The sequence below is a fragment of the Punctularia strigosozonata genome (assembly GCF_000264995.1).
Source record: "Punctularia strigosozonata HHB-11173 SS5 unplaced genomic scaffold PUNSTscaffold_10, whole genome shotgun sequence".
NCBI classification, from domain to species: Eukaryota; Fungi; Basidiomycota; class Agaricomycetes; order Corticiales; family Punctulariaceae; genus Punctularia; species Punctularia strigosozonata.
The window spans coordinates 183,065-195,470 of record NW_006767442.1 but is presented as its reverse complement, the minus strand read 5'-3'; the positions used below and the strand labels follow the sequence as shown (position 1 = coordinate 195,470).

Genomic DNA, 12,406 nt, shown 5'->3' with positions numbered 1-12,406 from the left:
TATATTGTATTCTCTTTCGGGTTTCAAGGTTGAAACAGGCCTCTAGAATCTGCCTTTCGAATACCTTCGACTCGTTGATCGCTTTCGGCACTTTTCCGCGGCAGGCCTGGAGGCAGAGAATATGTCTGCTTCGTGCATCCTGATGCCATCCGCCTTCCACTCCTCAACCAACCTGTGCCGCGGCGCTGAAAAACCTGCTTTGATTCCTGCGGGCAGTCTCGTAAGATCGTAGGGATACTAGAGGGGAGTCGCGGCGAACCTGGCAGGCTCGGACGACCGTACATGTGGAATGACTGGTGACTGGTTTGCCTGCCGTAGTCATGGCGGTATGTGTCTGTTACGGTGTATGTGTACGGTTCTGAGCCCGGAGGAACGTCATAAGTATGCATGACTTATGGAGAGTGCACCGCGCTCGGCCTCGAGCAAAGCGTCGTTTGAACATGCCGGGAACGTGCTCGTACTTATTTATCGGCTCTGCTTCGCCGGAGCGCACCGCATGGCTCGCGATCGCCCCTGAGAGTCACGACGCGTCCGGCCGCAGCTGCATGATGCAAGGGTGCACGACATAAGTATGGGTGCATGCCGCGCAGTTGCATCCGCAGCCTTTGCTCCCTTATCCCAGACCGCACCATGGCGATGGCTTACGCGGCCCTACCTATGGGCACTCCGGGGCCAGCTCGCCAGGTCCGCAGTCATTCTTGGTCGACGAAGATTGGCGTCGCGTTGCTCAGTGCCTTCGCACTCGCGAGTTTGTTCAAAAACATCACCTTGGATTCAAGCAGAGCCTCGCAGGAATTGCCCTTGCACGCAGAGGAGACCTTGGCGAGATGTCGCGTGCTTCATGTCAAGCCCGCTGCTCCTACAGAAAAACGGACGGTCTCCGATCGTTACGTCCCTGGCGAGGCGCGACCTGTGCTCATAAAAAACGCGACCATTTGGACAGGAGGAAACGGCGGGGCTGAGATCATCAAAGGGGATGTGTTATTGGAGAAGGGCTTGGTGAAGACGGTCGGGAGAATCGATACTGAGACTCTCGCGGCGTACAGCGACTATGCCACTGTGGACGCGCGAGGGTCATGGATTACACCAGGGTGAGTAACGACTTCCTTACTAGCTATTGTGGCGCTTGAGAATTACCCAACAGAATCGTAGACTTGCACTCTCACGTCGGTGTCGAGCCCCATCCAGCACTATCTGGAGCCACCGACGGCAATTCCCTTCATGGGCCAATTCTTCCCTACCTACGTGCAGTGGATGCATTGAACACGCACGATGAAGGGTTCCGTCTCGCTGTAGCAGGCGGCGTGACTACCTCACTTGTCTTGCCAGGCTCTGCAAATGCCATCGGTACCTCAATCCTCTCAGCGGCTGGCATGTGCTCATGCTGTGTCTAGGCGGACAGGGTATTCTCATGAAGCTCAGGCCGACAAAAGAGAGGACGCCAACCTCAATGCTGTTGGAACCTCCTTTTTCGCTGAACGGGTCGGACGTGGATCTGCACCTTCCGCCCAGGTGGAGGCACATGAAACACGCTTGCGGTAATGTCGTTGTTGCTCTGCAAAGCGCGCGTTGAACTTGATATTTCTACAGGCGAAAATCCAAGTATGTCAACCAATGCGTTGTTCTGCGCGACTTCCTGTTTGACAGCAACTTAGGGGGCGTCTATGGCCAGACGCGTATGGATACGACTTGGCAATGGCGTAAAGCGTGCGCCGATTCCCTCTTCGTCTGGACTTCCCTCAAACTGCTATAGATATGACAAGGCCCGTCAGATTAAGAACGCCCAGGACGATTATTGTCTCAAAGTTTCCGACGGCGACTGGACTAGCATCGGTTCTAAATCGTTCCCTGAGGATTTGGAATACGAGGCTCTGGTCGACATTCTCAGAGGGAAAGTCAAGGTAGGTCCAGCCTCTTGCCAAAGGTCTGATCACATGCTGATGACTTTCTAACGTAGGGTAGGTATGTGATTTCTCGAGATGACCGATGCCTGACGTCGTATAGTCCAAACGCATTGCTACGAGGCCGTCGACTTCGGTGAGCATCAGGATATTCGTCAGCATATCGATAACTAATACCATCCTGCAGATGAGTTTGTGCGGGTACGGTAGATATATCCTTGTTCTTTCAGCCCCTAACGTGCTTCCTGTCAGTTATCCAACGAATTCAAGTTTCCTGTCGCCGCATTTCACCACGCTCACGAAGCGTGGATTGTCCCTGACCTACTGAAAAGTGCTTACGGTACGTCGTCAAGCACGAGTAATAAAGGGTTTTATTAATGGTGGGTTGATGGAGGGACAGAGCATCCGCCGGCGATAGCCATGTTCGCTAGCTTCTCTGGGTTAATTGTCCCATCCCACAACCGGTTTTCGAGCTGACGTACAATCTACTTCTAGCTATAAGCGGGAAGCATATAGGTGCGTTTACATCTCTAGCACTTGCTAATCATGCGCACGACACTAAGCGACGACCAGGCATACAGTGTTCGCTCCTCGAATATTGGCTAATGAGGGTATTGAGGTGGTCATGAAGGTGATCGCTTTTCATCTCTTTTTCCCGAAACGTTGTCTGATTTCATTGGTAGAGGTGACTATGACTTCCACAAACCGTCTACAGAGATATGTCGACTGAAATCTCACAGTGATGCGCCTGCTATCGTATCCCGATACCTCATGCACGAGGCTCAACAAGCACATTACTACGTACACCATTACGATCATTCACAACGAATGAAGCACGTCTGATTCCCGATTGCCAGGGCCTTCCGGAGAGCATTGCCCTTCGGTCTGTAATCACTACTCCTGCTAAAGTGCTGGGCGTGGATCATCGTATCGGTTACATCGAAGAAGGTAACAGTTCTCGTGTGTTCTGCCAGCCTTCGCGCTGACACGAAATATGACGCAGGATATGACGCAGGTTAGTAGCCTCGGCGCACCCTTGAGCACCATCGCTGATCGTCGTCCCGTCCGTAGACGTCGTGGTTTGGGATTCGCACCCGCTACAGTTAGGCGCGACACCTTTTCAGGTGTTCATCGATGGCATTCCGCAGATCTCGGTCCCTCATTTGAGCCCGAAAGCGGATTCTCAGCAGCAACCACCCAAAACGCCGGATTTCTCGGAAGACGTTGCTCGGGATATACGTTACGAAGGCCATCCTCCCCTCGCACCTCAGTCTTCGAAGTCGAACTCAGGGTTGGTCGTATTCCAGAACATCTCAAGCATGTGGATGAGCGAGGAGGGCAAAATCGTCCCTGTTTTTAAAGTGGAAACCCCGAGCTCGGCGGTGCTTGCTATACGAAACGGCAAGATCGTTTGTAAGAGCACCACTGACGGATGCGCTAGCTTTCTCTCCGAACCTGGGTCCCATCACGTGAACCTTCGGGGAGGCTCAGTAGCACCCGCTCTCGTGTCCGTGGGCACGGCACTAGGGTTGGCCGAGATTCCTATGGAACCTTCCACCACCGATGGCCCACTCCCGGATTCCTTGCAAGGAGACGTACCATCAATTCTCGGCGACCTTCCGGTGATCAGGGCCGCAGATGGCTTCCAGGCGCACACGAGAGATGCCCTCCTTGCATGGCGCTCGGGCGTGACGAAGTCCATCACGGCGCCCATGAGCGACGGTGCTGCGTTCCTACAGGGACTCAGCACCGTAATCGACCTCGGCGCTTCCGTCAACCAAAAGCCGATATTGCAAGATATCGCGGCACTGCACGTATCAATCTCGCACAACGTGCTAGCCAGTGTGAGCACTCAAATCGCGGGTACGTGATCCGTGGAGGATGTTCCCGAATTCCGTATGACGAGCAACTGCATTAGTCTTACGTCGCCTCTTGACGGAAAAGGTCCCTGGAGAAGCTGGCAAATGGTTCCGAAAGGCTGCTCAGGTATGTTCATCGACAGGGAGTCATGCAGATATCAACAACGCAAGCAGGGCTCCATACCATTGGTAGTAAACGTGGACAGCGCCGACATCATCAGCACACTGCTTCGGCTCAAAGCGGACGTCGAAGACTCGTCCGGTCGTGCATTAAAGCTGTGGGACATCGCTCTTGTCTGCTGTCGTCTTGTCGCTAACTCTCTGTTCTGCAGAACTTTGCTCGGGGCCGCTGAAGCCCACCTACTGGCTCGGGAAATCGCGGAGGCGGGTGTTGGAGTGATTCTTACCCCACCACGACAATTCCCCTATGGTTGGGAGCAACGCAGGATGCGCGTACCCAAATTCCACGATGCCATCTCGTTCATCTAACGAGAATCTTACATTTACAGACTTCCTGGTCCGCCCCTGAGCGCCGAAAGCGCTATCACACGTCTCTTTAGGCACAACGTCACCCTTGGGATAGGTCATCAAGGTATGCGCATCCTTGGTTTATCACATATGTTACAATGTCTATAACACGCGCAAGGTATTGGAAATGTCCAGGCCATGAATAACTGGGCGGCAAGAAATGCTCGCTGGGACGCGGCTTGGGTATGTCGTGTTCCTACATAGGTTGATACTACCGCTTCTAATCTGGCCTTTTTAGGCCGCTTTTGATTCCAATGGTACTATAACGAAGGCGGACGCCCTTGCCCTAGTATCCACCAACATAGAGAAGCTGCTTGGCAGCCACGGTGACTCGATTGGTGATATGGTTGCTACCGAAAGCGGAGAACTGCTCGACTTCGAGGGCAAGGTTGTTGCCGTTCTGTCACCTACTCGGGGCGTCGTGGACCTACTGTGATCCATATTGGTTCACCGCGTATCGTTCGGATAGCATTGATGGCAACTATATTATACATATACCGTTGCTATCACAGGAAAAGCGCGTTTTGTGGAAAGACTACCGGCATGTGCCATTGCTATCTATGTGCATTGGAGAGTGGGCCTTGCAAGCGGGAATATGCCCGTCTTTGACAATATATACTTGAGCAGTGAGTATGGAACAGCCAATACCCATTGCAATGGCGATGATGGGCAGGTTGACTCGGGCGAAGTCGAGCCTTCGAACGATTATATGTTTTCGTGCCAGGATGTCTCGCCAAAGTAACCCCGCCAGGGACGCGTTGAAAGTGGCACTGAATGCGCCGTAGTTCACACCGAGCGCAAGGCCGTAGATCTATGAAGCCGACAAGGTTTAATAGGACCTTTGGGGAAATGTGGCGAAGCTGACGACGGACCGTCGCGTCCTTCATGCGCTCTGAAGGAGTATGATGTTTCAACCATTCCTGGAGCACGCGCGAAAGAAGGATGGTGGTCCCTATGTTTGTTCCGGCCATCTGGAAGATCGTAAGAACAAGAGATAAGCGTAGACCGGGGCATATCATTTGAGGAACCGCACATTACACAGGCAGACGCTCAAGAATCCGATTCCACCAATAGCACCCACAATGTTCGTCTTGTCGACCCAAATTGCCCAACCAGACGCGAATCGCTCCACCCATCCTTTGGTGACAAGTCCCTCGACGATGATAAACATCGAGAACGCGAAAGGAACAAGGGCGAATGGCAGGTGTTTCACGACCGCTGCCACCGTTGGCAATTTGGACTCGGAATACAGTCCTGCTGCGATAAGTACGCTGTACGCGGTCTGCGGATGGACCCCAGGGTCCTTGCGCAAAGTTGATGCAAGATCAGAGTGAGCCTGCTCTCGGTCGCACACGGCTGTGATATCCTGACCCGGCAGAACAAGATGATGATACGGCTCAGGCTGGGGGAACGGAGGAGACGGTAGTACCGGTGAGGGAGGTCTTAAGAAGCCATTGTTGTGCGGGGTGAATTCACCCGAACTCGATGCGGTCTCGGAAACCGGTGTTGATCCTGGAGAATGGCGTTCCGGCTCCCGGTTTGTACCCGTACTCACGTACGTGTCGATGGATGCTTGGTCCTCCGCTGGAGTCCCTCGGCTACCAATCGTCGCCGAAGTAGTGCTCGTCGCCTGTTCTTGTGGATAACGGCCTTGCTTCACGCCCGTTTGCTGCGCCAGAGCGGTTGCGCCTTCCTTTCGGTCTGGGTCTTTCCGATGATGCCAATCGTACCCGATGTCCCGACAGAGCATGACAAAGGCCGCGGGTACCGTGATGGCATATACTCCTGGGTCGACGTCCGCGGCGTTGGTGGCGAGGAGTACGATCAGAGTGATGGCGAAGAGAACACCACCAAAGATAGCACCCTTGACTTCCAAGAATGGGTCTACCAGCTCCTCCAGAGGATATTCGTTCTGCCACTCGAGGTCGTACAGCTCCTGTTCGACTCGTGTCTTCCCGATTTTCGGGCCTTTGGCCTTGTTCGTTGAAGCCGTGCGACCGATCCGGTTCCTGGGTGCCGTCTGAGGTTTCTCCGGTAGCTCGTGCATTTCTATCTTGACAGGGATTAGGTCGGGGCTGGGAAAGAGGATGTACAGGAGGAAGGGGAATAGGAGCGCTACAGTGATTACGACGGGGACGACCATATTGATGGTGTAGGTGACAAATTTGATTTGGAAAGCACCAGCCAGGACAAGATTGGTCGGGTTGGACGATACGAGGATGGCGGACGCCATGTTGGCGATGGCAAATTCGGAGAAGATCCATGCTCGCGGGTTCGCGATGTTGGACGCTACCCTGGTCAGATAGGCAGTGAACGCGGTGCCGCTGAGGATGATCGGATCCTGCTCTCCGAATGAGTATACGAGGAAGATGAACGAGAACCAAGTACGGACGTTACCGATGAACGATCCAAGCAGGAAGAAGAACAAGTAAATCAGGAAATAGAGGCGATGGCCAATCTTTCCGCCCTTCTTTAGGACCCAAAACGCCAGAAATCGTATGAGGCCAGTTGCATCTAGAGAAATTGCCAAGTAGGCCTGCAAGATAGATGAGTATGCGATGCGATAGAATTGTGACGTGGGATCATCACCAAGGCTAGGAAGAACGCCATGATATCAATCGGGTGGATACTGCGAATGAAAGACGCAAATGGCGTCAGTGTCTTCTAATTGTCCGGAGATGACTGGATTGCTGCATTGCTTACTGCTCTGTACCGATAATGCCATGAATTATCTCCGTTCGACCGATAGCCCGGATCGCGAGCAAAACGACAACTGCAGTCAAAGGTGCAGTGACAAAATTGAATGGTATTGACATCTTCGCAGGATCTCTCCCGGTCATGTTATCCGAGCTGTCGTCGGCGGCGGGGGCCGGCAAGGGATAAATGCGTGTGCGGGCAAGCAGGGACCTTAAACGCCGTGCAGCCCATATTGGTACTGGGACGTTTTGAGGAAAAACTACGAAGACATCTTCATTTTCTATCAGCACCGATTTTTGCACTGGAGGATTGAACGATTTGGCCACAACCCTCACTTGCCAGTATAAATACAATGAGAGTGACGACACTACGCCAGTCGCTGATATCGGCCATGGGTCGTCCGTGGGCCTGATCGAATGATTGACAAAGGCGCGCGGACCATGGGTGCGCGAGTCTTGTATCTGCACCATGCTGCAGAGCCTGCAAGGGTTGCGAGGCTACTTGAGCGCCCAGTTTGCGCATTTACGTATCGCCGCCCGACGCGCTTAGCATCTGACCATGCCAAGAATGGTCAAGCTCCAGCGCAAGAAGGACTCGTACGGCGATATTGACCCGAACACGATCCATATGGATGTGCGCCAGCCCGAGAGCGAAGGCGCTGAACTGGAGGGCATCAAGCTGCGGCGCAGATGAGCGCAAATGCCACACCGCCTTGCAGTTTGGGGCGCGAGGTTCCTCAAAGTCCGCGATCTTCCGCTCTCGACGGTGAGAACAACACGACGCCATTCCGAGTGTAAGCGCTGGCGACGCCATGACAAGCTATCGAAGTCGGTATACGAGAGCGGACGAGTTTCGCTCTCATAGCGCTCATACCCCGCGTACCCCATGTCGCCTCCCGGCTTCCGAGCCATTGCTAGCCGATCTTCTGGCTCCGACATTGCCCATGCCGTCTGCACGTTCCCATTGAGCGGGCAATATGGGCCTGGCTCACGGATTCTATACTACGCTCTCATCTTGGTGTGCATCTTCGCACAGAAGTCTGAATGGCTCAGGAGTGCGTCGGTCGCCGCCGCGCTGCTCCTTCCCGCGATCGCGAGCTTTCACGCCATTGTCCTAGCCGCCTTTTCACATAGAGGTACGTCATATAGCGCACAACGTCGTCGCATACCAATGCCAGCGTCGCAGGTTTTGTGGACCTTGATGCGTTTGGTGCATTGCAATTTATCGCCTTGGGGGTGCTTGTTGCGCCCACGTCGGTTCGGCTGTCTCGGGTGTACTTCGAAACACCCGGAAGAAATATCGTTTTTGTGTGGAGTATATTAAGCCTTACAGGTAGGGCTGTCTCTACATTTATCAACCGAAACGCGCGAATGCCCTTAACAAAAACCCTCAGGATTAGTATCCTTGGCGGTCTGCTTTTTTCGAATATCACCACACGTATGTCACGGGGACGATAGCGAAACGTTAACCGTTGACGGCTTCAAGAACGCCGTCAACGCATCGTCGGTAGCATGTCCCGCCCTATGCACCACAGACACCGTGTTCTCTCCGATCCGTCCAGGTGCTGATGCCGATCCACAGTTCATCCTCGTACCCAGCAGAGGAATGACACCCGGCGCGGCAATACTGGTCAGTCTAGCATGCTGCATACCGACGTTCATCTCCTTGGCCACCATGTGGAACAAGATCTTGTCCGAAAACGCCGTACTCTTAGGCATCCGCAAAGCGCCGGAACCGACGCCAAACCCGCTTGTGAGAGGGCAACAGAGAACGGAGCAGAGGATATCGGGCTACCTGCGGTTCGGCCTCGAGCTTATGGAACGTGCAGTCTTCGCCGTTTTCTTCATCATCATCGTCATCTTGGGAGAGCTCAACTTCTGGTCACCTCAAATGCGCAGCGGCGTCGAGCCGATGGCGGCAGTGGGTGAGTTGGAATCCATTGATGCTGCTGGTACCCGCACCCGTGTCCATGAGTCCGAACCCTCTTGCACGAAAACGAACTAAATGATACGTAGGGCAATGGAGTCCAATAGTCGGGGCTGTTTTGACAGCACTTGGTTCCGCCTGTACTGAGCTTCTTGGCAAACAGCCCGTGCCGCCGCCATTAGAAATGGGCCAACCCATACCCGCCATCGTCGTCCAAAACTCGGACGGGATTCCTCACAACTTGAGCAGCCAGAGCCTGTCTGCCAGTGGCCGCGACCCCGGTGGGCGTCGCCGCCTCGCTGGGCATATCAAGCGCCTCGCGATATGGTTCGGCACGCCCACCGAGCGCCACTACGGTGAGGATGGCTTTGGTGACCTCGAGTCGCGGCGGTATCCCCTCGTCCCTGGTGAAGAGCTGAGAAACCCAAATTTGGGGGCTCAGAGAGAGTGGTACGAGCGCCGTGCTTCCAGCTCCAGGTCGTCCATTCAGAACGCTGACCGACATGGGGGGCATCCCATGTCGCACGCGACCACCGTCCAAGGAGAGGCATCGAGTGATACCCTTGGGACGCGGTCGCAGCACGCTTCCTCCGCGCACCTTGGGCCTCCTATGCCATTGACTGCACGCACGAGGTCGACCACAACAGAGCCTGTGCGTCAATGATGAGGTGACTTCGTCTGTTATCTATCGCTCTCGTTTGCACCGTGTTTTCTGTTGTACATGTATTGTATATCGTGTTTTCATGTACGACTTAAGGTGCCCGCATCATGTACACAATAATCTCTGTTGGCCTATAGTACGAATCCAAGATTTCAACATTCATGACTGGACTACGACAACGCGGCGGTAGCAAAATAGACACAATTCCGGAGTGATGCTTGGAATATAGTACAAGGAGTGCGCGGAGCTTAGGAAGATTTAACCTCACCACTTTTGACAATGCAAACTTCGGCGACAAGCACGGCGCATCCCACAGTCATTGCGATAGCAATGATAGGAAGATTCACTGTCGCAAAGTCCCTGGCGCGGACACGAATGTCTTTGCGGCGCAGGATGTCTCGCCACAGCAACCCAGCGAGAGACGCGCTGAAAGTTGCACTGAATGCGCCATAGTTGACCCCCAGGGCAAGGCTATAGATCTATGTGCACGAACCGCATGACACAAAGGCACATGTACCACAGCGAATAGCACTCACCGCGGCGGACTTCATGCGGTCAGATGGAGAGTGCTGTTCAAGCCATACCTGCAAAACTCTAGATAGCAAGATCGTGGCCCCGATGTTGGTCCCCGCGAACTGTGTCTGACGTCACCGGCTGAATAGCTTGAACAGCAATACCATCACTTACGTTGCACAAACAGACGCTCACGAAGCCCATCATTGCGATAGCTCCCACCACGCCCGTCATCCTTTCCCATGCCGACCACCATTTTGCAAATACCTCCACCCAACCCTTGGACACGAGACCCTCCACGAGGATGAACATGCAGAATGCGAAGGGTAGCATCGGGAATGGGAGATGCTGCAAGACCTTCGAGACGGTGGGGAATTTCTTGCAGACGTAACGCCTTCTGTCGCCGAGGACGTCGCTCAGAGCACGGTCCTCATCTAATGCTAGTGGGGAGCGTCGAGAGGGTAGAGTCTGCAAGCTACCATGGTGAACGGAATGACAAGGCGACTCGAATATCCTATATTGCGTGTCCCCGTTCATGGTGAAATGATCTGCAGGAGGCGCAAGGATGGGCTCATGCTGCGAAGGTTCATTTCCCTTGCAATGTGAAGGCGGTGGTCGTTGGACCGTCGTTTCGTCAAAGGATTCATCGATTGAGGGTGGCCCGTTCTTTGAAGAAAGGACGGGCTCATCGAGTGAAGCGTTGTGCCCAAGCGTATGCGCAGGCGAGCATTGCACATTCGTGCGGTCAAAGGAATCGTTGCTCGAGGGTAGCCCAGTCTCCGGAGCAAGAACGGGCTTGAGTGAAGCATTATCCTTCGTTCTATGTGCAGATGGCGGGTATTGCACTTTTGTTTCGTTAACCGAGCCATCCCTCGAGGCTGTCTCAGTCTCCGGAGCACGGCGCAAGTCGTGAAAGACGTCCCGACAGAGCATGACAAATGCTGCCGGCACAGTGATGGCATACACGCCCGGCGCAACGCCGGTCGCATTGGTGACAAGCAAGACGACCAGAGTAATCGCGATGAGTACGCTGCCAAATACAGCGCGAGATGTTTCCAGAGAGGGATTGAGGAGTTCTTCAAGAGAGAGGCCCTCGCGAGTAACCGATCCTCCTGATGTTTTTTCTTTGTCTGGTTGACTGATTTCGGTATAGGGGGGTAAAGCTTCTTGAGAAGATGACCTTGCGGTGCGAGCTTGTTCATTTTTTGATTCGGAGCTTTGTGGGTCGTGGATCCTGATGTGGTGTGGAATGAGCCCCTTCCCTCGAAAGACGAGAAATAGCAGGCAAGGGAACAGTGCAAGCGCAGTGATCAGGACGGGCACAATCATGTTGGCGGTGTATGTGATAAACTTGATTTTGAATGCACCAGCCAAGACCAGGTTGGTCGGATTCGAAGATACCAGGATCGCCGACGAGATATTTGCGACGCAAAACTGCGCAAATATCCACGCTTTCGGATTGTCGATGTTGGCAGCCAAATGCGTGAAGTATGCAAGAAACGGTGTACCACTCAGGATAATGGGATCCTATCAGGTCTGTTAAAGACGCAACCGCGGGAGCGGAAGGCGCTCACGTTGCCGATGAGGGTACCCAAACCGAAGAAGAAAATGTAAAGGAGTAGATACAAACGGCGGCCCATCTCGCCACATTTCCTCAAGACCAGCAGCGCCAGGAAACCTATGAGACCGGTAGAGTCCAAGGATATCGCCATGTAGGCCTGGGATACGTCAGTCACTAGCGTTCGTGTACAAAAACTGCAGCAAGTACCAGGGCGAGGAAAAACGCCATGATGTCTATGGGGTGAATACTGATTATAGTCGTTATTGAGCTTCAAAAATATGATCAAGTGAGGACGCACTTGTCCGACCCGATAATTCCATGTTTTACCTCATTCTTCCCTATGGAGCGCGTAGCCAGCAGAAATAAGACGGCAACAAGAGGTGCAACGACGAAGTTGACCGGGAGACGGAACTCTGAGAACAATGATTTTCTCTTCCTGTGCACCCCTTGGTCAGCATCCTGAGCGCAGTGGACGATCCGATGGCGTTCTAGTATTCGACGTGATTGGCGGAGAGGCCATGCGGGAACGCGCAGTGTAACATGGAACGGAAACACCACAATAGCATCTGGAGGAATGATCTTTGTGTGTAACCCGTCCGAGAGACCAGCTGAAGTTCGAACGTACTGGTCAAGAGGAAGACGACGAGGGTGGTGATACTATGCCAGTCATCGATGGTCATGAACCTGAACTGGCGGTGCTCCGGAGAAAACGGATGACAGCCGGAGGTCTCGAGGATACTTATGGATGGAACCTCAAGGC

The 12,406-nt window shown here is 53.7% G+C and overlaps 5 protein-coding genes across 5 annotated transcripts; 2 read left to right on the top strand and 3 right to left on the bottom strand.

The window, feature by feature from the left end:
• Positions 1-42: 42 nt before the first annotated feature.
• Positions 43-405, bottom strand: PUNSTDRAFT_121650 (uncharacterized protein; the record flags this gene model as incomplete). The annotated part of the gene is made up of 3 exons (XM_007385847.1): positions 260-405; positions 92-206; positions 43-49 (listed from the first exon to the last, which is right to left on the bottom strand). Exons 1-3 carry the CDS (start codon positions 387-389, stop codon positions 43-45), a joined length of 252 nt encoding a protein of 83 aa, XP_007385909.1. The 5' UTR covers positions 390-405.
• Positions 406-630: 225 nt separating this feature from the next.
• Positions 631-4,791, top strand: PUNSTDRAFT_127225 (carbohydrate esterase family 9 protein; the record flags this gene model as incomplete). Its single annotated transcript, XM_007385846.1, has 22 exons — positions 631-1,091; positions 1,145-1,347; positions 1,395-1,538; positions 1,591-1,602; positions 1,656-1,707; positions 1,754-1,902; positions 2,005-2,042; positions 2,094-2,102; positions 2,154-2,241; positions 2,302-2,341; positions 2,397-2,417; positions 2,475-2,532; positions 2,640-2,702; positions 2,759-2,849; positions 2,905-2,916; positions 2,973-3,764; positions 3,820-3,887; positions 3,935-4,038; positions 4,093-4,209; positions 4,270-4,352; positions 4,407-4,471; positions 4,527-4,791. 22 exons carry the CDS (start codon positions 631-633, stop codon positions 4,722-4,724), a joined length of 2,868 nt encoding a protein of 955 aa, XP_007385908.1. The 3' UTR covers positions 4,725-4,791.
• Positions 4,792-4,823: 32 nt separating this feature from the next.
• PUNSTDRAFT_105417 (uncharacterized protein) lies at positions 4,824-7,378 on the bottom strand (the record flags this gene model as incomplete). The annotated part of the gene is made up of 7 exons (XM_007385845.1): positions 4,824-5,099; positions 5,161-5,259; positions 5,322-6,629; positions 6,681-6,824; positions 6,878-6,917; positions 6,992-7,256; positions 7,321-7,378. 7 exons carry the CDS (start codon positions 7,376-7,378, stop codon positions 4,824-4,826), a joined length of 2,190 nt encoding a protein of 729 aa, XP_007385907.1.
• Positions 7,379-7,543: 165 nt separating this feature from the next.
• On the top strand, positions 7,544-9,787 carry PUNSTDRAFT_45936 (uncharacterized protein; the record flags this gene model as incomplete). Its single annotated transcript, XM_007385844.1, has 6 exons — positions 7,544-7,618; positions 7,850-8,120; positions 8,171-8,241; positions 8,567-8,909; positions 9,001-9,563; positions 9,710-9,787. 6 exons carry the CDS (start codon positions 7,544-7,546, stop codon positions 9,785-9,787), a joined length of 1,401 nt encoding a protein of 466 aa, XP_007385906.1.
• On the bottom strand, positions 9,752-12,300 carry PUNSTDRAFT_145032 (uncharacterized protein). The gene is made up of 7 exons (XM_007385843.1): positions 12,272-12,300; positions 11,945-12,212; positions 11,854-11,893; positions 11,660-11,803; positions 10,260-11,612; positions 10,109-10,207; positions 9,752-10,051 (listed from the first exon to the last, which is right to left on the bottom strand). The coding sequence occupies exons 3-7, from the start codon at positions 11,872-11,874 to the stop codon at positions 9,821-9,823; spliced, it is 1,848 nt and encodes a 615-aa protein (XP_007385905.1). The 5' UTR covers positions 11,875-11,893; positions 11,945-12,212; positions 12,272-12,300; the 3' UTR covers positions 9,752-9,820.
• Between the last annotated feature and the right edge of the window lie 106 nt (positions 12,301-12,406).